Genomic DNA, 27,952 nt, shown 5'->3' on the forward strand with positions numbered 1-27,952 from the left:
AATCAAGAGGAGGGGCCTCAAACAACACTATTATAAGTGGTCTCAACTCTTATCCATTTTCATGGGTGTAGGATAACCCTGACATACTGTGTATCACAGAGGACTGTAAGCCTTTTTTGTTGTCTTTCATGTAGAGGTGAGAATGTAAATTCAGGTTTAATGCGCAGCCTTGTTTTAAAATCCCTTTGATCTTTACACAAGCTCATTCAAATCACATTCAAATTTAGCCCAAATAGATACACGGTTAGGTGTACCTCCGTTTATACTTGTACATGGAACCCATATGCGTACCCAGCATGTGAATAGTTCTTGTTTTATTTGTTATTCAAATCATTTTTTTTATCTTATTATTGAGGCTGGAGTGTAAAGGGATACTAGTTTTTCTTTGCTTATTAAAATTTGAGAAAAATTTTTATTGTCGACCTAATTATTTGTCTTTTTCTCTTATCAAATCTGTTTCTAATAAGTCTCTTTTAATGTGATTTTTTTCTTTCAGGAATGAAATAAACTAATTTTTCCTTTATCTTATAAACTGAAAGGGTTTCCTTCCCCAAGTAAATGTCCCCTTCTCAGCTACTAATTTTGTCTTTTTTTTTTTACCTTAGTATCATTGTTTTTCCCATTTTTTTCGTTTAGTACTTAAATAACCTGAAACCAGCTTATCTCTGAATAATATTAAGCAATTACAGTCCTTAATGGGTCCCCCTGCCAAGCATAAAATCAAGGGGTGGTCCCCTGTTACCTAGATTTTAGGGTATTCCACCGTTTTACCTTTTTGTGTAGTGAACGTTGGTGTGGTCGGCATTCTGACACTAGGCAGTTTGGGTGCTACCTCTGGCCACAGTCCACAAACTACTACAACAAGAGGCCAGAACTTCTTTCCTGAGGAAGGGAGCAGCCACTTCCTTCAGCCTGTGTACTCTTTTGTCTAATGGGAAGACTTTCTCAAGGATGGTGTCTATGATCATTTTGAGGTATAACAGTTTCTGTGAAGGTTACAGTGATGACTTCACATGATTTATCAGGACCCCCAGATCCTGACAAAATTTGAGAAGCAAATCTAAGTGACGAAAAAGGGTCGTCCCAGAGTCTGCTAGGATCAGCCAGTCGTCCAGATATCTGAGAAGACGGATGCCGTTCCTGTGAGCCAAAGATGACACTAGGGTGAACATTGGTAAAAACCTGAGGGGCTGTCGCGAGACCGAAGCATAGAACCTTGACCTGGTATGTCTTTTCTTCGTGAATGAACCTTAGATACTTCCTTGAAGACAGATGTATTGGGATCTGGAAGTAATTGTTTTTAAGATCTAGTGTATACATGAAGTCCCTTGAACGTACTGCTTGGATGACTGTGTCTGCGTTTTCTCCATTCTAAACTGAATCTGTTGGACAAACTTGTTCAGAAGGGAGAGATCGATGACTGGTCCCTAACCTCCAGTCGCCTTTCTCACCAGAAAAATCCTGGAGACCTGTCCACTACCTCTTGGAGAGGACCCTTATGCAGCATGGTCTGGACTTCGGCCCTGAGGGCCAGCTCCTTTGCGGATCCCTTCGCATAGAAGCCTAGATGCACTGGATCCCGAGTCAGAGGAAGGAGAGACTGAATGAACGGGACGCGATAATCTAAGGTGATTACATTGACCGTCAGGGATCTGCCCCGTGAAACTGCCACCTCTGCCAGCAGTGCTGTAGGCATCCTCCCACAGGTAATAGGTAATGAGGGATGCCATTCCTACGGGGAGGGGCCACCTCGGCCGCCTCCCCTACCTCACTTCTTTCCTCTGAAGGACTTAGACATTTTTTGTGCCTTGGACTGAAAAGGCTGCTTAAACACCTTAGAAGGTTGCGAGGACCTAGAAGTTGACTGATTAGAGGAAGGTGCTTGCTGAAGCCGAGAAGACTGGGAAAGTCTACCATAGGACCTTGATGTCATGGCCCTATGGAGAAAATCATTCGATGATTTCCCCCATCGCTCAGCAGCTCTTGAGTGGAATTCCTCAACCGAGAGACCTCCACTTTCTGCACCTGCTTATGGAACCTCCCTATGATGGTATTCCTTCTCTTGAATATGGCGTTCACCCACAGGTTAACAACGTGATGCGACAAACTCAAGAGTTCGGGAACCTGACAACAGGAAGGACTCCGTCTTCCTAGCCGACTCATTCGACAGATCATGGGAACGAACCATGAAACCTAGGGTTCCCAACCATAGATCCAGCCACGAAGCAGCCTGCATGGCATATTTCGCACCTCTATGTTTAGGAGCTCAAATGCCGACTGTGAGGCCTTCAGAGAGGAGAGTTTTGGAGTGGGAACTCCCTTTGTTACAGACTCTACCGAAGGGTCAAGGGTCATGGTGGAATGTGGTTCCCTTTCAATCTTGTAGTACTTCCTTTGTAACACAAAAGGAAGTGGCAGAGACTGAGAGGAGGAACCTACCTTCAAGGAACTAGAAGTTCCAGCTTGAGATACCATTCCTCTTGGCAGCTGTTAGACCTTTGGACTATGGCAAAGCTGCACTGGACCTGGAAGGCTTCTGGGTCCGAGTAATTCATCGAGAACCATATCGTTTCCTTACTGGATGGTGGAACCAGGGGTGACAGCCTGTTAATGGCCCCCATACAGGCAAGGAACTGCCAAAAGGTATGTTCCGATTTCTTTCTCTCCTGTTCTGACTAGCCGCCTACGGAAGATTCTCATCCTCCGAGTCTAAGGGTCGTTCACCTCCAGGATCACGTCCAGAGTCTGGAGTAGGTTAGGGTCGTCAACTGAAACCGTGGAGCCCGCCACTGAGGACCGCATCTGGGCCTCAGCCTCCCTAGCCTCCCTTGTAACGTTCTTCCGTTTCCTCTTCTTCAATTCCATTTGCACAGGGCGATCTTCCAGTCTTTGGAGGGGGAACCTGCAAAGCCTTCCAGGACTTAGACAATCCTTGGCAGTAGGAGCTGGAGGCTCCTCCTCTGAAAGAGGAACAGAAACCGGACGTTAATCCAGAGAAACTACCTCAAAGTCTTGAGGGTTGAAGGGATGGATCGCGATCTCCCTGGGCGAGCCTATGTCCCTACTCAGTCCTAGGGTGGATGATGTCGGCGTGAGGTGGAGTTACGCCTCTCATCTCTCTACTATGCTTCCTCGTAATAACTTCCTTTACCTTCACTGGCGTGATAGGCAAGTTCGCCATATAAGAGTCAGCAGGGGATTGGCCTTAAGCACGCAATTGGAGTGGAGGTAATTTGCGAGCTTTATCTTCCGTAGATCTCTTTCTAGGGTCCTGACTCCCAACTGACGATCTCGACAAGGGTTCCAGAGGTATTCTAGGGTTAGCCCTGACAGGAACGATAGAGGTTGTGGCAGTGGTGGTGCGAACTTCAGAGCTTTCAGGATACTGGACATGAAGGTCGATGCCCAAGGAGGAAGCTCTGAATCCCTAGATACACCCTGGAGGTCCCTAGAATGGTGTGTCTTATCTGAAATCCTAGAGGGATTGCCAGCCAACGGAGGAGATAACCTCTGAGGTAGAAGAACAAATTCCTTCTGAAGTGGAGGAAGGTCTGGACTAATAGGCACATTTGCGAACCTATTAGAAGGCTCCTTGAACCCTTCTGCAAAGAGTGATGGTCTTCCAAAGGAGGAAGAAGACGCAAAATGGCAAAAGTAAGGTGTTGGATCCACACTTACTTGTGATCCCGACACATCTACAGTGAACCCTCGTTTATCGCGGTAGATAGGTTCCAAACCCGGCCGCGATAGCTGAAAATCCGCGAAGTAGGGACACCATATTTACGTATTTATTTAACATGTATATTCAGACTTTGAAAACCTTCCCTTTACGTAGTACTGTTAACAAACTACCCTTTAATGTACAGAACACTTAATACATGTACTACAGTACCCTAAACTAAAACAGGCACAAATATTAAAGGCGATTTTATATCATGCGTTTCCTAAACACGCCATAAAGCACGATAAAAAATGACAACCAATGTTTTGTTTACGTTTATCTCTGATCATAACGATGAAACAGACGCATTTACACATCTGTGTATAGGTTAGTTTTTGCATCGACAGCAATCTTACCAAGTATTGATTATATGTTGACTTTGTTATTACCAATGTTCTACTTAATTTTTCTTAGAACTTCCAAATAAATTAAATGAATGACATTTATATAATGTTTTTCTTTATGACGCCGCCTGAAACGGAAACCTTCCATTTGTTTACGCTCCATCTTCGATCATAATAAACAAACGAACGCATTAAACACACATGCTCAAAGTGATAACTAATGATATAACAAACATTTAGTAAACATTATGTTATTACAAATATTTTACTTATCGTATCCATATAAATTCCTAAATTCGTAGCAAAGCTGGAAACCTTTTTTTTTCCTTATGCGTTTAAATCCACAATAGCAAAGTGCCGCTAATGACAGAATGATAATTTACGATAACTTTAAACTGTAACGAAAGATAATTGTTCTTTCCATATCCAAAATACTTTTCCTAACTTCAGTTATAAGTCAACTTGTACCCACCTCACCATATGCAAAAAAGGTAAAAGAAGAAGAAAGTACTTGGCCATTTTTAAAGTCATCGAAAAATTCAGTTACTGCTATTACGTTCGATGTGAGAGAGAGAGAGAGAGAGAGAGAGAGAGAGAGAGAGAGAGAGAGAGAGAGAGAGAGAGAGAGAGAGAGAGAGAGAGAGAGAGAGAGAGAGAGAGAGAGAGAGAGAGAATGGTTTTAAATGTACTAAACTTAAAGTAAAACAAAAAGAAGTCAAAAATACTTTATTTTTAAAACACACCCGAAATTTAAAAACATAAGTACATGTTTTATTATAGCGCAATTGACTACTTAAAGAGTAAAAGTTTTCTGGAATAAAATGGTGTTTCCTAAAAAAATAGTAGTTTGCTGACAAAATCGGATACCATATTTTAAGTTATGATTGAAATGGATGTATACATGGTATAATTTTTTCGTTTTGTATTTAATTGACACTTTAAGAAAACCGATTTTGGTTTCTTCATCTATTTGTAATTATTGTATAACACGCGAGAGAGAGAGAGAGAGAGAGAGAGAGAGAGAGAGAGAGAGAGAGAGAGAGAGAGAGAGAGAGAGAGAGAGAGAGAGATTGATTGATTGGAGTTCTCTGGCATCCTGACATATGTGAACTAAGGTTTTATTTCTTATGAGAGAGAGAGAGAGAGAGAGAGAGAGAGGAGAGAGAGAGAGAGAGAGAGAGAGAGAGAGAGAGAGAGAGAGAGAGAGTTGTTTTAAATGTAATAAACAAAAAAATATGATAGGTTACAACACATTGGTGCTTATGAAATATCAACTGTATAGATGGTTTGAATAAGTTAAAAAATGATATAAACAATACTTCGTACGCGCATATTCTTGAGACCGGCAGTTAGACGTCAGCTGATCTGATCACAGCCAAAAGTAAAACAAAAAGAAGTCAACAATACTCTATTTTTAAAACAGACCCGAAATTTAATAACAAAAGTACTGTACACGCTTTCTTAATGTGCAATTAACTATTTAAAGAGTAGCAATTTTCTAGAATAAAATGATGTTTCCCCAAAAAATCAAAAATTTTAAGTAATTTTTATTTTTCCTAACATACTTACCGAGAACTACTTTCTTAGGAGTTACCTGTAATCTCCTCTCAACCGACCAGAGTTTTGTGTAGTATACCCTACCTCCGTTTTCTATGGAGGACTAACCCCGGAGTAAGGAGAACGTGCCCTGAGGGTAGACCTGAGCTAGGTCGGCGTTAGCTTGGGTCTCGCTAGTCAGTAAGTTCCTCGGATGGTGCAAAAAGTCCCTGCAAGGGCAGAAAGGCACTCGGGGAAGGTAGGGAGGGCCATTACCCGAAAGTAGTTCTCGGTAAGTATGTTAGGAAAAATAAAAATTACTTAAAATTTTTGATTTGTTCCAACACAGATACTTACCTCGAACTACTTTCTTAGGAGACTTACACTTTAGGAGGTGGGAGTGTCTTCCTGACCTTCAGACCCAGCTAAGCGGACGACAAGTAACCTAGATATGAACTAGGCTCTATAAAATAAAAACTGGAAAAGGAACGGTAGGGCAAACTACACAAAGAGCTCACGTTAGTGTCTAAGTACTCACCCTTTAAAAAATTTTCTGATGCTGAGTCCAGTGACAAAGTTGCAGAGACGTGTTCTTCATTGGTTACATATGTGTGGTTATCTCCGGTAGGGATAGGAAAACGGGGATTAGGGTGAAAAGGAATGAACCTGTCTCTCCTGGTTTTGCTATCCACGATTGCACCTGGGGCTTCACCGTTAAATCGCTTGGAGCGCGGAGATGACTGTCCCAATGGAAAACCCGTCTAAAGACCTCCTTGAGTAATCCTTGAGATAATGGGCAGTAAAGGTCGACTGGTTCGACCAGGTGCCCGCCCGAAGGATCTGGCCCACTGCCATGTTCTTCTCAAAGGCTAAAGAAGTGCTTAGGCCTCTAATGTCATGGGGCCTAGGAGTACCTGGCAGGGCCAGTCCCTCCTCCTTATATAGGCCCTGGCAATAACTTGTCTCAACCAAAAGGAGATGGTATTCTTCGATACCTGCTTCTTCGTAACACCTGTGGAGACGAAAAGACTCTTGATACTCGGCCGGAGATGTGCAGTCCTCTCAAGGTACTTCCTAACGGCACGGACGGGGCACAACCTCAAATCCTCTGGATTCCCAGTCTTAGGAATGGCTGGCAGTGAGAACCCCTCGAACTTAGGATCCCAGACTGCTGGATTCTGGGTTTTTGCCACGAAAGAAGGGACGAACTTGAGGGAGATTTCTCTCCACCCCTTCGAATGAGAGACGTCGTAAGACAGCCCATGGATCTCTCCTACTCTTTTCGCAGAGGCCAAGGCCAACAAAAAGACTGTCTTGAGAGTGAGATCCCTGTCTACAATATCTTTCATCGGTTCAAACGGGGGGCTACTTAACATCTTCAGAACTCTAGCCAAGTCCCACTGAGGCACCCTAATAGTTTGAGGAGGGCAGGTTTGTTCAAAGCTCCTGATAAGCATAGAGATGTATCTAGAGGAGCCCAGGTCGATGCCCTTCAGAAGGAAGACTTGACCCAAGGCTGCACGTACTCCTCTTATAGCTGGTATTGACATCCCCACCTTGTCTCTGAGATGTACTAGAAAGTCTGCGATATCTGGGACTGAGGCTTTGAGGGGCTTGATATTCTTTGAAGCACACCACTTCGTAAAAGAGGCCCATTTCGCTTGGTAGACCGCTGCCGACGACCTTCTCAGATAACGCGACATCTTTTCTGCAGTTCCTGACAAATATTCTTCCTTCCTCAGGAGTCGCTCGATAGTCTCCAGGCGTAGAGACTGTGGGTTGTTGTGGAACCTGAGAAAGTGTGGCTGTTGTAGAAGATCTGGCCTGTCGGGGAGTGGCCATGGAGGAATGAATGCCAGGTCTTTTAGATCCGCGAACCACTCTCTCTCCGGCCACCAGGGCGCTACCAAAGTCATCCTTACGTTTCTGGCAGCCCTTACTCTGTTGAGCACTTGCCTGATCAACGTGAAGGGGGGAAAAGCGTACACGTCTAGGTTGTCCCATTTGTGCTGGAAGGCATCCTCCAAGGCTGCCTTTGGGTCTGGGACAGGAAAACAAAACACGGGGAGTTGTGCGTTCAGTCTGGTTGCAAAGAGGTCCATCACTGGGGAACCCCATCTTTGAATGATGAGCCTGGCTACTTCTGGGAGGAGGGACCACTCTGTTCCCACTATCTGACCCATCCTGCTGAGACCGTCGGCTAGGACGTTCTTCTTCCCAGGGATGAACCTTGCCAATAACACTATCTGGTTCGACTCCGCCCAATCCAGGATTTCTAGGGCGAGATCGCACAACTCCCTTGACTTGAGGCCTCCTTGCTTCTTTATGTACGCGACTACTGTGGCGTTGTTGCACATCAACGCCACAGTGTTTCCCCTTAGAAGTTCGATGAACTGCAGACAAGCTTTTTGGACTGCCTTCAACTCTAGGACATTGATGTGTAGGCCTTTCTCCGCGTCCGTCCAGGTTCCTCTCACCGTCTCGTTGAGGAGATGTGCTCCCCATCCCTCGGAGGCGTCTGTGAATAGGTGCATCTCGGGAGGCTCGGTCGCAAAGGGCATCCCCTTGAGCGTATTCGACCGGCACTGCCACCACTCCAGGGAGGGTACTGTGTTTGGCAGAACTGGGATTAATTTTTGGGGCGAGTCCAGTTGGTTCCAGCAACCCTTCAGGTTCCATTGGATGCCCCTGAGCCTGAGCCTCCCCTGGGGAACCAATTTTTCCAATGACACCAGATGACCTATTAGCCTTTGCCAGTCCTTGGCTCTCCTGGGTTGCCCCGAAAGGAAAGGCAGAAGGATCTTTATTAGATTGCTTACCCGTTCCTCTGACGGAAAGGCCTTCACTAGTCAGGAATCTAGTGTCATCCCCAAGTAGGTCATCCTGGTGGAGGGAGACAGATTCGATTTTTCTGGGTTGATCATGATACCCAGATCCTTGCAAAATTGAAGAAGCTTTACACCTTGCTCCCTCAAATTGTCCTCTGAGGAGGAAAGGAGCAACCAGTCGTCCAGGTACCGGATGAGGCGAATACCCCGCTCGTGAGCCCACACCGAGACTGTCGTGAAGACTTTCGTGAATACCTGGGGAGCTGTTGACAACCCGAAGCAGAGGGTCTTGAATTGCAGGATCTGGGCACCCCATTTCACTCGGAAAAACTTTCGGCTTGAGGGGTGGACTGGGATTTGAAAGTATGCGTCCTTGAGGTCTATGGTCATCATGTAGTCTTTCTCCCTCAAGGACTGCAAGACCGACTTCGTAGTGTCCATTTTGAAAACCGTCTTGCAAACAAACTTGTTGAGAGCTGACAGGTCTATCACCGGTCTCCATCCCCCCGTCGCCTTTTCTACCAGGAATAGTCGGCTGTAGAAACCCGGTCCCGGATGTAGGACCTCTTCCATGGCACCCTTCTCCAACATAGTGGACACCTCTTCTTGAAGGGCCGCCCTCTTCAACGGGTCCTTGGGTGCCAGCCACTCCGTCAGGCTGGCCGGAATCAAAGGTGGAGGTTCCGTTAAGAACGGGAGCCTGTACCCTTCCTTCAGTACGGATACTGTCCAGGGTTCCGCTCCGTGAGCCCTCCATGCTTGCCAATGTCGTCTGAGGCATCCCCCAACCTGAGGCTTGGGCAGGAGTAGGGGGCCTCCCACTCTACCTCCTCCTGGAGGAGCGGCCTGAACGGCCTCTCCTGGAAGCCAAATAAGCTGTTCTAAAAGAGGCAAACGCTGCTGGAGCCCCTCTACGGGGGGGCTGTGGTGCTGAAGTCCACGAGGAAGAAGGGGCGTCTCTCCTCGTCAGGCTAGGAGGGGCCTGGGAAGTAGAGGGCCCGTCTGATGCTGACCTCTTGTAGGGGGGCCTCCTTACCGGTTGAGGTCTGGGAGCGGCCACTTCCTTCCGTTTAGCTACCTTCTCCATTATCTCCTCCAGCTGTTTTAAGGGGAACAAGGAGTCACCCCACACAGGAAGGCTCCTCATAGCCCTCGCCTCCCTGACCGGGATCTTCCGGGAAAGCTTTGCCAGGATAGTATCCCTCTTGCGCAGAACCCAGTTCGCTGAAAGGGCAAGGGACTGATATGTAAGGAACTTCAGAGTCTTGCCCCCGGAGATGATAAGCTCCTTCAGTAGGTTCTGTTGCTCCGGGTCTGTCAAGTCATAGGTGGCTTAGACCCCTACCAGTGTGGAGGCCCACCAGTCCAACCAAGAGGAGACGTGCACCAAGTCCTTTGACATCTCCTCCATCATCGCTGCTTCCGACTGCGAAAAGCAAATCGGGGCCGAGGAGGCTCTGTCTTCCGGGGCACCCTGTCCCAGAACTTCGAGGGAAGGCTCCACTTTGCAGGCTCCCGGCCGCTGTCCTTCTGGCACATAGAACCTACTCTGGGACCTGAGTCCCTGTAGCAACTTCGAGGAGCTCTGTGTTTTTGGGAGCTTCGGCATTACCTGCCACAATTTTATCAACGTGAGCCCGTCCCAGGACTAGATCCCTGGCCACAGGCAGGGCCAGGGAGGATTTCTGCTGGACGGGTGCCTCCATCAACCGACTCAGGCTGGACCTCCAGAAGTCCTCATCAGTTGGAACAGGTTCCTCAATCCGATGGTGCCTTCGTATCAGGCCTATTACTTTCCGATACGACGAGTCCTCGGTCGGGGAACCTTCTCTGCTGTCAGCAGTACCTTCCGCCTGATCCCGAGGAGCCGGGTCACCGGGCACTCCTACCGGGCGCTTCGGCTCTGGATCAACAGGCACTCCCCTGCGGTGGTAGCGGTCTGCCCCGACGGGAACCTCCGCACCAGGGTTGGGGGCCGGGACGGGCATCGCCGTGCCGGCGAGGACTACCGTCCGTGTAATCTCTCTGGAGGACGAGGACGCGGATCCCGTGGGCTGACCCGACGGAGGGAACCGTTCCTTTAAGTCCAAGGGCCGAGCCAGCTGTGCCGACTCGCCCAGGCTGCCCGTACGGTTGCACGGCTTCCCCCGCTGGGCGGGGTGAGCCGGGAGCTTCGCGGACTTACGCCTGCCTGAAGAGGCCTTCTCGCATTGCTCCCTGCGAGGGTCATATCTGCGGCTGGAAGATGGCCTTCGCGGCGAACAATCCCTGGACCATCGGTCAGGGGAACGCTGCAAATCACTTCTACGGGGAACGAAGACCCAATCTCCATCGGGGGACCTACTCTTCCTGTACTTCCTCCGTGGAGACCGGGACTGTTTTCTACTGAATCTCGAGCGGGACCTTGAGCGGGAACGCCTGCTCCTGGACCGCTCCCTCCATCGTCGGCGCCTCCTCCTCGCTTCACCTTCTGAAGAGATCGAAGAACCACCATCTGAAAAGCCCAACGATACTGTACAACCCGATCGATGGGCGGGAGCAGGGGCCACGGAGGTCTTCACGACCTGCTGAGTTCCAGAGGTCGAGGGTTGTAGGTAAGAATCCGGAACCGTCGTCAGAGGAGCTGGAAAAGAGGTTGGCCGCACTACACTAGGGAACCAGGCATCCAGGCCCTCTTCCATCCGCATTGGGGACCTACCTGGTGTTTTAGGGAGCCTCCACCCGAAGGGCTCACTTACCGTAGAGTCCAACTTCTCCTGGGCGTCACCAGCCGCTGAAGTACCTGAAACACAGGCCCACGAAGCGGGCGAAGAAACAGGCACAACGTTACTACTCCACATGGGGTCGTCGGAGGAGACGTGCCCCCCAAGCACAAGGGCAGAGTCTCCAGAACCCCCAGACACAGCACTATCAGGCTCCCCACTAGCCTGAGAAGGCCCAGCAACCCCCACTTCATATACATTAAGACTCCTGGGGAAGGGCCCTCGGCACTTTCCCCGCAATGGACTTACCTCGTCCCCTACTCTGGGTAGGGGAAGGCGAGACAGAAGCCCCGTCGGACCGTCCACTTGGCGACGGTAACGGCGAAGAGATGCTAGACTTCCTGGGCGAACGTTTCGACGACTTCTTCTTTTTAGTGCCATAACGCACCCACTGGATCTCATTCCAGCTAACACAGTCATCGCACGTATCCGACGGCGAGCACACTCTGCCTCTACAGGAAGAGCAAAGGGAATGATGGTCCACTTCGGGGGGCTTGGAAAGGAACACTCCACACGACTTTCCGGCTCTAGGCCCAGGACAACGGCGGATCTGCTCCATCACACACAACCACAAGACACAGGTACGAAGGGAATAATCAAGGAATTCACTTGGGAAACACAAGGAAAGGCAGTGAACACGCGAGAACACAAGGGAAAAGCACAGAGATACCACGCGGTAACCACGTGGGACACACGAGTCGGTACACAAAGGGTCGTAAGAGAATGAGAGCGGCGTGATGGTATAACGACGCGACCAGAGAACTTACTGACTAGCGGGACCCAAGCTAACGCCGACCTAGCTCAGGTCTACCCTCAGGGCATGTTCTCCTTACTCCTGGGTTAGTCCTCCATAGAAAACGGAGGTAGGGTATACTACACAAAACTCTGGTCGGTTGAGAGGAGATTACAGGTAACTCCTAAGAAAGTAGTTCGAGGTAAGTATCTGTGTTGGAACAAATAGTGGTTTGCTGATGAAATCGGATGCCGTATTTAATGAAAAAAGTCAGCGAGGTCGTGAATCCGCGATGGTCGAACCGCGAAGTAGCGAGGGCTCACTGTACTCGCGAATTGCTCGCGAAATATGTTATTTTTATTAATAAAATAAATTTTTGAATATACTTACCCGATAATCATGTAGCTGTCAACTCCGTTGCCCGACAGAATTCTATGGAGGGATACGCCAGCTATCACAATACTAGAAGGGGGTGTATTTACCAGCGCCACCTGTGGCCAGGTACTCAAGTACTTCTTGTTGACACCTCCTCAATTATTCCTCGGTCCACTGGTTCTCTATGGGGAGGAAGGGAGGGTCGATTAAATCATGATTATCGGGTAAGTATATTCAAAAATTTATTTTATTAATAAAAATAACATTTTTCAATATTAAACTTACCCGATAATCATGTAGCTGATTCACACCCAGGGGGGTGGGTGAAAAACCAGTGTACAAGACTAAAGGATAGCTAAGTATCCCGTATTTCATATAATCAGTTATCCACAATAACAATGAAATAATAAGTACCTGGTAAGGAAGTCGACTTGAACCGTTACTCTGCCTTTAATAAGATCGTCTTCCTTACTGAGCGCAGCGTTCCTCTTGGGAGGCTGAATCAACTCAAAGGTGCTAAAGTATACAGGGCTGCAACCCATACTAAAGGACCTCATCACAACCTTTAACCTTGGCGCTTCTCAAGAAAGAATTGACCACCCGCCAAATCAACAAGGATGTGGAAGGCTTCTTAGCCGACCGTACAACCCATAAAAGTATTCAAGAGAAAGGTTAAAAAGTTATGGGATTATGGGAATGTAGTGGCTGAGCCCTCGCCTACTACTGCATTCGTTGCTACGGATGGACCCAGGGTGTAGCAGTACTCGTAAAGAGACTGGACATCTTTGAGATAGCATGATGCGAACACTGACTTGCTTCTCCAATAGGTTGCATCCATAACACTCTGCAGAGAACGGTTCTGTTTGAAGGCCACTGAAGTAGCCACAGCTCTCACTTCATGTGTCCTTACCTTCAGCAAAGCAAGGTCTTCTTCCTTCAGATGAGAATTTGCTTCTCTAATCAGAAGCCTGATGTAGTAAGAAACTGAGTTCTTAGACATTGGTAGAGAAGGCTTCTTGATAGCACACCATAAGGCTTCTGATTGTCCTCGTAATGGTTTTGACCTTCTTAGATAGTACTTAAGAGCTCTAACTGGGCAAAGTACTCTCTCCAGTTCGTTCCCCACCATGTTGGACAGGCTTGGGATCTCGAACGACTTAGGCCAAGGACGGGAAGGAAGCTCGTTTTTAGCCAAAAAACCGAGCTGCAAGGAACATGTAGCCGTTTCAGATGTGAAACCTATGTTCCTGCTGAAGGCGTGGATCTCACTTACTCTTTTACCTGTTGCTAAGCACACGAGGAAAAGAGTTTTTAATGTGAGGTCCTTAAAAGAGGCTGATTGGAGCGGTTCAAATCCTGATGACATTAGGAACCTTAGGACCACGTCTAGATTCCAGCCTGGAGTGGACAACCGACGTTCCTTTGAGGTCTCAAAAGACCTAAGGAGGTCCTGTAGATCTTTGTTGGAGGAAAGATCCAAGCCTCTGTGGCGGAAAACCGCTGCCAACATACTTCTGTAACCCTTGATCGTAGGAGCTGATAGGGATCTTACGTTCCTTAGATGTAACAGGAAGTCAGCAATCTGGGTTACAGTGGTACTGGTTGAGGAAACTGCATTGGCCTTGCACCAGCTTCGGAAGACTTCCCATAAAGACTGATAGACTCTGAGAGTGGATGTCGTCCTTGCTCTGGCAATCGCTCTGGCTGCCTCCTTCGAAAAGCCTCTAGCTCTTGAGAGTCTTTCGATAGGCTGAAGGCAGTCAGACGAAGAGCGTGGAGGTTTGGGTGTACCTTCTTTACGTGAGGTTGACGCAGAAGGTCCACTCTAGGAGGAAGAGTCCTGGGAACGTCGACCAGCCATTGCAGTACCTCGGTGAACCATTCTCTCGCGGGCCAGAGGGGAGCAACCAACGTCAGCCGTGTCCCTTTGTGAGAGGCGAACTTCTGAAGTACCCTGTTGACAATCTTGAACGGCGGGAATGCATACAGGTCGAGATGGGACCAATCCAGCAGAAAGGCATCCACGCGAACTGCTGCTGGGTCTGGAATCGGAGAACAATACAAGAGGAGCCTCTTGGTCATCGAGGAAGCGAATAGATCTATGGTTGGCTGACCCCACAGGGCCCAAAGTCTGCTGCAAACATTCTTGTGAAGGGTCCACTCTGTGGGGAAGACCTGACCCTTCCGGCTGAGGCGATCTGCCATGACATTCATATCGCCCTGAATGAGCCTCGTTACCAGCGTGAGCTTTCGATCTTTTGACCAAATGAGGAGGTCCCTTGCGATCTCGAACAACTTCCTCGAATGAGTCCCTCCCTGCTTGGAGATGTAAGCCAAGGCTGTGGTGTAGTCGGAGTTCACCTCCACCACCTTGTTAAGCTGGAGGGACTTGAAGTTTATCAAGGCCAGATGAACTGCCAACAACTCCTTGCAATAGATGTGAAGTGTCCTTTGCTCCTGATTCCATGTTCCCGAGCATTCCTGTCCGTCCAGTGTCGCACCCCAGCCCGTGTCCGATGCGTCCGAGAAGAGACGGTGGTCGGGGGTCTGAACAGCCAATGGTAGACCTTCCTTGAGAAGAATGCTGTTCTTCCACCACGTTAGAGTAGACCTCATCTCTTCGGAAACAGGAACTGAGCCCGTCTCTAGCGTCATGTCCTTTATCCAGTGAGCAGCTAGATGATACTGAAGGGGGCGGAGGTGGAGTCTCCCTAACTCGATGAACAGGGCCAGCGATGAAAGTGTCCCTGTTAGACTCATCCACTGCCTGACTAAGCATCGGTTCCTTCTCAGCATGCTCTGGATGCATTCTAGGGCTTGGAAGATCCTTGGGGCCGACGGACAAGTCCGAAAAGCTCGACTCTGAAGATCCATACCCAAGGAGACAATGGTCTGGGATGGAACGAGCAGAGACTCCTCAAAATTGACCAGGAGGCCCAGTTCCTTGGTCAGATCCATAGTCCATTTGAAAATCTCCAGACAGCGACGACTTGTGGGAGCTCTTAAAAGCCAGTCGTCTGACGGAGCCGGACACAAGATCATGATACTGCTGCACAGTCTGTAAACTGTCAATCATGGGCAAGCGAGGAAGAACAGTGACAACCCGAATCTGTCTAGACTGTCTGGGTCGTACAGACAACTCCTTAACGGGTTGCTGAGGTTGCCTCACTGCGTCACAACAAGTCCCTTCTGTTGGTTGTTGAACGTCTTCCCCGTGACACATTGACTCCGTAAACAAAAAATTCTCTAACAAGGACTAAGCTTGGACTGCATGTCATGCAACACAGCTCAAGGTCTATGGGAGCAGGTGTGGTAACAGACGGGATTAGCGGCTGAAGTGGAACCATTACCTTCCCTGTAAGCATGTTATGCTTAAATAAAAGTCCATAAGAGGTTATGCAGCTAAAGGCTCCCTCCAAATGACAGAGTCCTCAAGGGAATATCAGAAGGAGGGAGAAAAGAACTTTCTCATCTACAGGGACCTTATCCTAGAAAAGCTAAGTTCTCTGAGTGAGGGTTCACTGGTGCAAAAGCAGCAGACTAGAAGGCAACGTTATGAAACTGCTTGACAGTCTAGTGAGTTGGCAACAACCCAAGATGTGTTGAGAAGCATGCGGTAAGGTATGCAGAGCATGATGTATGTAGAGTATGCTGTATGCAGAGCATGCTGTATGTAGAGCATGTTGTATGCAGAGCATGCTGAATGCAGAGCATGCTGAATGCAGAGCATGTTGTATGCAGAGCATGCTGAAAGCAGAGCATGCTGTATGCTGAGCAAGTAGTAAGCAGAGCCTGCTGTAAGCAGAGCCTGCTGTAAGGAAAGCAGAGCGTGTGCATGGCGTTTAACATTTCTCAGAAATTCCATGACCAGTGCTAGAGTGCTTTATGCATGCTTGCATGGGGTTTAAACCATGGTATGAAAATGGTAAGGTATGCTGAACAGCAGAGTCAGAACGAGCTGGAACAACAATAGTTGTGGTTTCCTCTTCAAGACTCCGATGAGGGAACACCTGAGGCTCAGTCTGCAAAGGCTGAATAAAAGACAAGCAGAAGGAAGGCCATGGGTGGAGGAGGCTGACTCCTAGCATGAGTGGTTGAACCCAAGGGTTGCGCTTGCTGAGCGGTTGGCGGAAGCGGAGTAGCAAGTTCCAGTTCCTGTGGTGTGAGCGGAGCGCGATGAGGAAGAGGCTGCGCAGAACAAGGTAAATGTCTCGCAAGCTGAGGCTCCTGAGGCGCAAGGCTAAGGTGTTGTGGTGCTTGCCTTGTGGAGGGTTGAGCTCGCTGCAGCGAGAGCTGAGGAGACTGACTCATGGACGGGAGAGGTTGTTGTACCTCAACCGAGTGTTGCATCACTGGTGGAGCAGCAAGTGGAGGCGGAGGAAGAGAGGTATAATCCTCCTGATCCCAATGTAAAGGTTGCCTTAAGGAAGGCGGAGGCTGAACACCACAGGGAACAGCAAACTCAGCACGTGGCTCAACATCGTACGCCTGGCAGGTGGAACTGCTGGCAGGTGGTATTGTGATCAGGCGGAGCGAGAGTAGGAGGAGGGAGTGTAGGCGGAGGCGGAGGAGCAACACTCTCAGCCCGACACTCACGCATTAAGTCCGAAAGCTGTGCTTGCATGGACTGTAGTAGAGTCCACAACATCGTACGCCTGGCAGATGGTACTGTGATCAGGCGGAGCGAGTGTAGGTGGAGGGAGTGTAGGCGGAGGCGGAGGAGCAACACTCTCAGCCCGACACTCACGCATCAAGTCCGAAAGCTGTGCTTGCATGGACTGTAGTAGAGTTCACAACATCATACGCCTGGCAGGTGGTACTGTGATCAGGCGGAGCGATCATAGGCGGGGGGGGGAGTGTAGGCGGAGGCGGAGGCGCAACACTCTCAGCCCGACACTCACGCATCAAGACCGAAAGTTGTGACTGTATGGACTGCAGTAGAGTTAACTTGGGGTCGGCAGACACTAAGTTCTGCTGAGGTAAAGCCTTAACAGCAGAGATCTGTTGTGGCAGAACCTTACTCCTCTTAGGCGGAGTGTAATCAACTGATGACTGAGGAGAGTCAGAGCTAACCCAATGACTGCATTCGGGTTGTGAACTTTAACTTCGTACGTCTGGCATAGGTCTGGACTTAACGTTTAAGAGGTCTTGAGACCTGAGACCAGCGTTACTCTGCCTTTATTTTCTCCCCTAATCTCTTCTGCAGACGAGCAAAAAAAGGGCTCAATCGTCTGCGGGTGGGAGTGACGGTCTCGGTAAGACACGCCCACAACCACCGAGAATACTTCTGTGCGCCGATCAAGGCCTGCTGAACCCTTATGCCCTTCGACATTGCTTCTCCCCTGGGCTTGGGAGCTTGCAAGAGGTCCCGGACTGGGAGGACGACTGGCGCGCACAAAAGTACCCTCACGCACTAATCACTTATCACTTTGATTTCTGTTTGCACTTATTTCACTGAACTCGAAACTTTAAGTGGTTTGTACCTGAAATACGCAATTCTATCCTTTCTCAAAGTTAGTAATTGCGAAAACAGAATTACAATGTAACAGAAAAATCTAATGAAAGATAATTCAGTGGTTGGAAAGAGACTAAACACTAGATCACTCTAGAAACGTTTAGTTTCTTCCCCTAAAGAGACTAGGGAGAAGAGCAAAAAACGATAACGACGTTACTCGTACGCCTGGCAGGCTTGAATGAAACGTTTATCCTCTTTCTCCCTCCGTCTCTATCTCTCTCTCTCTCTCTCTCTCTTGACTTAGAACCTGAGAGAAGAGCCCAATCATATATATCGTTAAAACATATTATTGTTAAAGGAAAAAAACTGAAAAGTTCCTTAATTAGGATCAAAACCATTAAGTTAAGAAAGAATGAACAAAACGCTAGACACGGTTACTCTTACTGCAACGTGAAACCGTGAACATTCTTTCTCTATCGTAACGATAGAGTGCAAGTTGAACGTTCTGAACGTCAACAACTGCAGAGACAAAACAAAACGTTAGTTCAACTTTGAAAACAGTACGAGACTGTCAAAGAAAATCTTTCAAACTCTGTGGCGGAAATAGCATAATATGTTAACAGGTAAAACCGAAATGACGGGCTCAAAGTTTATTAACTTCGGTAAAAGACCGCCTACTATTAGGAAGGTCGAATATAAACAAATATAAAAATTAATTTTAATGAGTTTATAATAAAAGGAAGTTAATCGAAGAGGCCTATAAGAGGCGGAGAGATATAAATAAATCTATAACTTTTGTTAAGCAAAATTAAGAAAGAGAGTCTATACTCTCTTAGACACCAACACTTCCGTCTAAGGGAAGGGTCGGCCATTGAAAGGTGAACGAGAGTTCATACTCTCTCGTCACCATAATTAATCAAATTAATTCCAAAAGCTAACTAAGCTAATATAGAAGTTTCCAGTAAAGCGACAGCCGAAATCAAAGAGAAATACTTCACCAAAGTCGTGAAAATACTCCAAGAACATAAGCGTATCCCAGAACGTCTTGCCGGAAGCACGACAGAGGAATAATTGAGGAGGTGTCAACAAGAAGTACTTGAGTACCTGGCCACAGGTGGCGCTGGTAAATACACCCCCTTCTAGTATTGTGATAGCTGGCGTATCCCTCCATAGAATTCTGTCGGGCAACGGAGTTGACAGCTACATGATTATCGGGTAAGTTTAATATTGAAAATTGCAGATTTCCTCGTGAAATTGTGAGATTCATGCGCAAAATTGCGAACTTTACGCGTCAACACACACGTTTTGCGAGCAGAATTGCTCGCAACAGGAGCCACAGAGGAAGAAGAAGGTCTAATGCCTTCCTGCTGCCCCAGAGGAGCACCTAAGTCTGACAAAGTTGGCAGAGGAGGTCTCTGAGCAGGGACTAATCTAGAAGGAGAACACACCACAGCGGGACACGTCTCCAAGCGTCGCGTAGGCGAGCACTAACGGTTTAGCTGGACGCCTGTCTGAAGAGTGGTCAAGCTCATCATCAGGTTTGGTCCAAGGTTGTTTGGTAGATTTGGTTGAGGGGCTACGAGCTGATGGATTGCACGTAAGCCTTCCTCTACCTCTAGACAAAGAATGTCTACACCTTGATCGCGAAAGCGCCGTTAGAGATCGTGATGTTCGTGAACACGAGCGTCTAGCTCTCGTTCGAGAACGGCGTGAACACCGAGAGTGCATATCTCGCGAACGTGAGCATCTACCTAATGAACGATACCCTCGCGAACGCGAACTCCGCCATCGTGATCGTGAACGTCGTCCTCGGGGGAGCGAGTACCGTCCTCGTGATCTAGATCGTGACAATCTAGAATGCGAGCATCTCGACCTATGTCTAGACCTTGCTTGCTTGCTCCAAAGAGTGTTGAGACCTATGGTCTCGTGATCGCGAAACTCTAGGGCGTGAGCGTCTTCTAGGCAAAGAACACTGATCGTGATGACCTATGATCATTTCGATCTTCCGATCATCGCGAACAACAATCAGGGGAAGAAGTTCCAGAAGGGCGAGGTGATGGCGATGCTCGTCCCTTGACACTGCTGGTAGAAGGAGCACTGATCCCAAGAAGATTGTCACCTGCAACCTGAGGGTTCCTGTGGAAAGAAACACAGGGTTGAGGACTAAGGGATGACGTGGTCCCAGGATGGAGAAAGGGTTCGTCGTCAGCAGGAGGTCGAAGAGGCGGACGTGAACGATCATCTCGTCCAGGCGTAGATGGACTAGGGGAAGGCGACAGATGGACCACGCCCAGCCCCAAAGCGCGAGATATCGACGGCTCCGGAGAAGGTTCCCTCGTGGCACCACACTGAAGAAGCAGCTGCAGCTCTTCCTTCGAAGGTAGGTCCCGAAATCCCTAAGGACGACCACACCTGTAACAAACCTGAAAGGGAGGAAAGCTCGCAAGCTGCTAGAGGAGAAGTTGCTCCTCTAGGGGAAGCAACAGCCCCCCCAGTAACCTGGGGTTGCCAAAAAGATGAGCAATCTGCGCTCCACCTCGTTCGTCCCTCATGAAAGTGTGCGCGAGGAGCTTCTGAGAGAGATTTGGGGATGCAAGAAGAAAAACGCGTCCTGCTGGCCCCTCAGGGAGAACGATCGCGTTTAGCCTTCTTCTCCCTAAGCCGTCCAAACTAATCCAGTTGGGAGGCAAACCACTACCTACACTCTTTACAGGGCAAACCCTGCTTGCAACGATGCCCTCAGCACGTAGGACACAGAGTGAGGGTCGGTCTCCAACAACGAAATGAAGGTCCCGCACGCGGCACCCTCTCGTCCTGGACACGTTCACATGCCGATGGCGATCACAGAAGAAGAACACGCACACCTGTAAAGAGAAAGCAAAAATAAAAAAGTCCAATGACAGTCATGAGGAGAGCGGACACGTCCGATCTCTACCAAGCCAAATGTAAAAGTAACGTCTATCACTGCTGTGAGAACGTATATAGAGCAGCTCGGTACCCCCGCCACACCCTGCCTACTCACTAAGCAGTTAGGCAGGGTAAAAGAGAACATCAAAAAAGGTTGGAAATGTCATATGACAGTGTGAAAGTGAGAGAAACTGGTAATTTAGAGGAGTGAAGTTAGTAAATTGACAAATTTGTAGATAATTTGTATTCTTCTGGCAAGACAAACCTTTAGCTATTTATTAGGAGTATTACTTTCTGTGAAATTGAAAGGACAAGCCATTAAAATTTTAGCGGGATGTTAACTACCCATCCCGCTAGTTAGCGGGGCTAAGGGGTGTAGCTTGCTAACGCTCCCACACCTGTGATTTAGCTCACTTTGCTTTGTAGGACTTCAAGAGGGATGAGGTTAGCGGGTAAGTTTGTATAAATAGCTGAAGGTTTGTATCATTTGGAAAAATACAAATTATCTACGAATTTGTTATTTGTTATGTAACTGGAATACAAACCTACGCTATTTATTAGTGGTGACTTACCCATTAGGAGGGTGAACCTCCCTGCCAATCTGACTTCTTGGCTTTAGCTGGGGGGTCCTAGCATTGAATATGTTTGTACTAATTATTCCTACACCTCGCTAAACCCTGCTATGTAAGGTCTGCGGCCTATGCAAGCTGTGTGTTGAGGGCAAACATCCACCGATGGAGATCGCAAACGATCTGCAGACGAGTCCAGGACCAAAGTCCGAGGACTAGCAGCAGTGTCGTCAGGAGAAGGTCCAGGAAAGGGCAAAGGTCAAGGGCCAGGAGACGATGCAATATACAAGGTTTTGTGTCTAAGAAAACTTTAAATGGTTTGTGTATAAAAAAAATAGTTTTATTCATATTGTATTTTTCATTGTATCCCTCAAGCCCTCTTTCCAGAAAATATCCTATCTGTTATTATTCCTTTCCAGGTATTGACAGCAGCCCCTACACTCAGTAGGGAGTGTAAGGGAAGATTATCTAGCCCACTACTGTATGTATATAGAAAAGAGTGAGTAAATACGTCCCTGGAATCCAGTGTATCACATAACAATTATGAATGTGGTTGATGGCCTGTTACCAGTGTGTAGTGGTCTGTGATGCTGCTCTGTATACATATTACATTGCCTGTGAACTGTAAGTCCCATCAAGTGTTTGACTGAATAACACCACAACAAATGTATTATAAGGCCATTGGCGATTGCTCGTGTTCGACAGTCAACACAGTAAAGTTAATAGATATTTAGTGTTGATGTGCGAAGTAACGGGGAAGAATTTCGCTATATGAGAGTGTGTCATAAACATTAATAGTTAACAGGAGCTATTGAAATGGCATATCTAGTCAGAGGCCCAAGGAGTGAATTCATGTTAGGCGGGGAATGACTGTGTTAGAGTATTGTTATAGTGGGCCCGCAGAGACCTGGACGACATAGTATGCGGCTGTACTGTTCAGAATTTAGGACTGTTTAAGTGACTTTACATCCCAATGGTGGACGGTAGATTGATGAGAACAGTATTGATTTAGGGAAAATTGTGGTACAGTACTGTATTTTTCACCGTTACATGTTCTTTATAGATGGCTCATTAGATAGTAAGTGTTCAAGTTTATTACTGGTCATTACCGATGTTATAAAACAAGTTTATTACTGGTCATTACCGATGTTATAAAACTATAGTATTGCGGGGTTCTCCTTTAAGCTTAGTTCTGAAGAAATGTTTTTTTGTTTTAGAGGCTATGTTGAGAATCCTAATATTTCTAAGTCTTTCAAATCCTCAGGTTCTGCAGTCATAGTTTTGTAAGGATTTTGAAGTTCCGTTTGGTAACTGTGTGGTGATATATCTTGCATGTATCTTAGTATTTTTTCTCTTGCTGGTACAATATGCAAAAGGGATGTTAATTTTGCCTTTGACTATCTTAATTGATATATTAATGTATTCCTAATAGTTTAATTTTCAAATAAATATTTTTTTTGCCTGTTTTATGTATACAGCATTTCATTTCAGAACCTCTCCCCACGGTGTCTTTTCCTCCGCCACTGTTTTTTTTTTTTTAGCTCATAAATACAGTAATTTATCATAATTCATTTTCCCCCACTGTCCAGTTATCAGAAAAAACAATATTTCCTTTCACCTAATGTTCTTATACTTTTATTTATAATCCAGCTGGCCCAATGAAAGATATGATAAAAAGCAAGATTCTAGCTGGGTCCCCTTGCCCAGTATAAATCAAGGGGTGGTGCCCAGAGCCCCGTTCTCTTGACCTATTACTTAGGTTTTTTGGGTATTCCACCGTTGTATATTTGTTGTGTAGTGAACGTCAAGTTGTGGTCGGCATTCGGACACTAGGCAGCTTGGGTGCTACCTCTGGCCACAGTCCGCAAACCACTACAACGACTGAAGTAGAGACTCCTCTGAGGGGGATGGCTGCGATGATGAGGCTGAAGTACTGAAGAGGCGCCTTTTCACCGATGGTGAAGGACTACCTCTAAGGCGAAGCAGCGGGCGGGCTCTGCCCTCTAGGGGCCGTTGGATTAGCAAGCTAACCATGAGTAGCAGCAGTCCTCCTAAGAGAAGTCTCTATGAGAGAACTCCCCTAGGGAGAGAAACACTCATATGAGAGACAGACGTAGGACAAAGTTTCCCCCTCAAAGGATGATCAGGAACTGGGGAAACTAAGTCGTCAGCAACAGCTGGAATGTCTGGAGGGGCAGGGGCGTCAGCAGAAACCACAGAAGACACGCCTCTGACACCATGACATCGACGAGCACAAGAGGATCTACCTCCGAAGTCGGAGTCCTTGGAGGGCGGACCCGGAAGCCCTAAAGACGACCATACCTGTAAAACAGAAGACTTAGACAAGGCTTCACCCGGTGGGAGAGGTGGGGCAGCTTCACTAGGGTAAGCAATACCATCTCTCGAGGACCAGGGTTGGCCGCAATTAAAACCGTCTACGCTACTATTCGACAATCTCTTGGAAGAGGCCGAATGAGTAGGAGCTTCGGAGGAAGGTCGGGAGACGGAAGAAGAGGCCTTGGGTTTTCCCTCTTCGAAGGAACGTTCGATAGAGAAATATCCCGCTTAGACTTCTTCCGTCTTTATCAAAACCTCTCCCACTGGGAGACCACTCCCGACACTCACTACACTGGTTGTTACTATCACACTGTTGACCTCTGCAGGCAGGAAAAAAGATGTGGCGATCGGTCTCCACTGCCGACATATAGGTTCCGCATAGCCGGCCATCGAGTCCAGGGCAGGTGCACATGGTCGCAGAAGTCCACACACACACACACTAACACAAAGAAAAAGCAGAAAAGAATTAATGGCAGGCCAATAATAATGGCGAGAGATGAGGAACGCCAACGACTGTACACCATCCGAATAAAAAGCAAAGTGAGCTAAATTACCAGTGTGTGAGTGGGAGCGGCAGCAAGCTACCCACCTACCCCCGCTAACTAGCGGTAAGGGTAGTTAACCCTCACTAAATTTTAATGCCTCGTCATTTCAGCTACGCCGAAAGTAATACCCCAAAGTCACCCCTAAATATATAGCGTAGGTTTGTACTCCAGTAACGGAACAAACACGTATTTCCTATGAAAAAAACGTCTGTTTCTCTCGAATATGACGCTTATTTTCACTGCAAATATAAACTTACTTATCTAAGAAATAATAATCGATGGGGTTAGCAGGTGCAGCTAAGTATGTACAGCTTGCCAGTACATAGGACCTTGATGATTTTCTTTCCTTGCGAGCGAAGTGAGAGCGTGGCGGAGCTAAAGCCTTTAGATTTCTAAAAAATATCCCCATTCTTTGACAGTATTAACAGACTTTGTTTATTTGCTGTTGAATGAAGGTCAAGTTCAGAGAAGAAACATTATTTACTACAGGAAAAAATATATTTCTGTTCAAAATGTTGTTCCGTCTGTGACTATAATTGGTTAATATATGATACTCTAATTTCTAGCGAAACTGGAATTCACTATAAGAAATGGAAGAGTGCCGGCTAGTTTAGTATATTTCTCTATAAGTTTAATAGGGGCTGGGGCATAATAACTGACGTATTGGTCTATTAAAATGTGAAGTATGTTTTTCGCTTGAGTGCATTATTTACATCTGGGAGACTGGAGGGGAGTTATTGCCCATGCATTTTTTCAGATGGTTTGGGGAACTTACTGTGTATTTACAATGATGTATTTGTCAGGTGGTTTTTCTAAACCAATTTACAGCTTATAAGTACTTCTTCACAAGTTCTCGGATGTTCTACAACAGCCATTTTTTTCCCCACCTTCGCACTGTTCAGTTTCCACTTAACCAACATCTCGTAAAGAAGTCTCCAAGAGGGAACTTAAGGGAAACACTCTCCGTTCAGTGTAAGGCTATTGTTACTCGTGTGTAATTAAAAAACAACGGCGAAATACTGTCTCATAGGTCCGATTCTGACTTAATTTTCAGGGAAGGCCAGCACATTTTCTACAGCAAAGTTTTTGTAAAGATTGCCAAGAAATAAAAAGCGAGTGTCAATGATAAGGTAAGGATTTATTTGTGATTTACTTTTAGTTTGAGACTTGAGAGGAAAGGGGGGTCCGGCTAGCGGTTATGACCTGGGAAGGGGGGGGGGGTCTGGGGGGCTTCCCCCAACTAGGAGTTGTGACCAGGGAAGGGTGGTCCAGGGGTCTTGCCCCTGCCTACGGGTTGTGACCTGGGAACTACTAGGTTAGGTTAGGTGGGTTTGTTAGGTTCTGTACCCTTTAACAAATCTCAAAAGTGTTAAATAATCATGTTTGGCCTGTTTTCAACCATTTACATGAACCATACATATTTTCAACAGGTTATCTTGGGCTTATTTTGCATTTCTGACCATTAATACTGCTGTAAATCACTCGTTTACGGTGTTTTCCCACCCAATACACCCCAGTTTCCCACTGGGGTCCCCCATAATTGTCTTTATATAAGGGGGTCCAAAAACTCATGAACGGGTGGTTTGCTCCAATAATCATGGTCAAAAATGCATAAAACACAAGATAGCCAGTAGGAAAAATATATGGTGGCTAGAAATTCGAGCATCATATATTTAACCTTTAATTTTACACAGACACCATATTGTAATATGAAATAATTTTACTTAACAACAGGGATGGCTTGATAAATATAATTTAATTAGGCTGATGTCAATTAAACTCCATAAGATTTAGCAGAAGGGCATTGGAAAAACAGAAAAACTTTAAAACGTCAGCTTACCGGTTTAGATAAGGGAAAAAACATTGTAATCTAACTTCACATTACTATAGCCTGGGTTTCAGCCAGGTTCTGAAGCATTATTTTTACTGCCCTTATAATAGAAATATTACAATAAACACTTTTAATTTGAAAATACCAATGCCAAACTTGAACCACTTATCATTTAATTCCGGAGCATTCAAGGACAATGTCGTTACTTAGACGGAAGATACAAGACCAAACCGGAAAACTCGATAGTGATTTAGCAAGTTTCACTTGACTTTGCGAATAACATTCGCTAACTACTTGTTTACAGCTACAACAAAACAATTTCTAATAAAGACACTTGCAAAAATAATAGCTTACAACGTAAGAGGAGTACGAATGTGCTTGGTCAACAAGAGCTTGTGCGATGACATCTTAGGTTTCAAAGTCAAATTACGAAATATGCGGCGCAGCTATATTCTGGAAGATTAAGGAGAGGGGGTGTGTCTTGGTTCGTGAGTTGGTGTCGACTGTGGGGCTATAGGGTACATAACGTACCGGCTTCGTCGCAAGTCACTATTTGTCGATGATTCTCATAGTATCAGTAACAGAATAGAGTATGAAAAGGTGATGTTACTTCATAAGATCATGACAGATGACAAACTAGTTAAGGGGATAGTAGAATACCAAATAAGAAAATAAGGGGGGGAATGTTGGGGAAAAAGTATCATAGAAATATGCAATAAATATATCAAAATTGAAGAAGTGAGAAAATATAAAATGCAAGAACTAAAAAAAAGAAATAAGTAAAATTGCAAATGAAATTAAAAGAAAAATAGAAAAGAAAGCAGAGAGGACTAAACTTAGGATTGTGAATAGTAATGGTAGAAGAGACTACATAGAACTCACCACTAATGAGGCAGTAATAGTTATCAAAACAAGATTGAATATCCTAGAATTAAAAGAAAATTATCGAATCAGAAATGGTAATGATAAGCGTTGTGTGTTGTTTAGGGAGGCAGAGGATGCTACCGATCATATGTTTATCTGTAATAAGTTAAGAAAATTTAGTAACAACAACATAGAATTAGGGAATTTAGAAACACCAAATAAAGATGTAACCCGGTACATTAGAAAGGTCATTCAAGATAGAAGTAAAAGTATACAAGCTGTACTTTCTGTGTAGGAGGTAACTAATGATAATGAATTTTCTGCTGATTGCAGCGCTTTGCACCTACTACGCTTTTTCTAGTAGTGTGCCCACAATCATTGTTGTGGAGAGAGCAACGAGGAATTTGGAACCTTTAGATTCCCGACTAGATATGAGAGACTTGATTGGAGTTATCCCAACCAAGTCTTTTCTCTTTTCCTTTAGTGGCATAACACATATTTTATGCTCATCGCGTATCAGCTTTCATGATTCAGGCCGACCATACACTATCATGTACACCTGACAAGTACGCTTGAACAGTTACGCCTGTCAGGTATACCTGATTGTGTATGGCGGAAAAATCTATGCTCTCAGGCGACCTGACAACTGATGAAAATTCGATCAGGTCTGCCTGACTGGCGAGTAAACTTGATGTGTGTATGGCAGTTTCATCAGGTGTACCTGAACAGCTCTCTCAGTAATTAACAATCCTTCGATATGGACAGTTTGATTTTTCTTTTGGTTACAGCTTTTTAATTTTAATCTATTTTACAATTGAGTTCCTTTAATCAAAGGAGATATAAGTGACAGCAACTCGTTGTACACTGATTCATTCATGGGCAGAAAATTGTTATAATCAGATGTTTCATGTCTCAATTCATAAGAAGATTGATATGGGTAAATTTATTTCTTCTTTGCAGCCATTCCTTACACCGTTGTTTGCGTTTCTTCCGTCTGTTTTTAGATTTCTCAAAAACTACAAATAGTAAGGAGAGAAAGTACAACTTATCTTCTCGAGAATCCATGACGAACTGACAAACTTGACAGGTATGCATGAAGAGTGTGTGCTCCAAAGGTATCAGGTATACCTGACAGGTGTAACTGT

At 46.3% G+C, this 27,952-nt stretch overlaps 1 protein-coding gene across 2 annotated transcripts in view; it reads right to left on the minus strand.

Annotated features, from left to right (window-relative positions):
• The window catches only part of LOC137651836 (ATPase inhibitor mai-2, mitochondrial-like), a 171,668-nt gene extending 145,190 nt beyond the window's left edge, over positions 1–26,478 (minus strand). Inside the window, exon 1 of one of the 2 annotated variants that reach the window (XM_068385058.1) lies at positions 26,298–26,469. In XM_068385058.1, the coding sequence (XP_068241159.1) occupies positions 26,298–26,350 (53 nt within the window). In that variant the 5' untranslated portion in view covers positions 26,351–26,469. Of the gene's footprint in view, positions 1–26,297 lie in introns of both variants that reach the window. The other variant, XM_068385064.1, reaches the window with a different exon arrangement.
• Positions 26,479–27,952: the final 1,474 nt, after the last annotated feature.

Source organism: Palaemon carinicauda, chromosome 1 (assembly GCF_036898095.1).
Source record: "Palaemon carinicauda isolate YSFRI2023 chromosome 1, ASM3689809v2, whole genome shotgun sequence".
Lineage (NCBI taxonomy): Eukaryota > Metazoa > Arthropoda > Malacostraca > Decapoda > Palaemonidae > Palaemon > Palaemon carinicauda.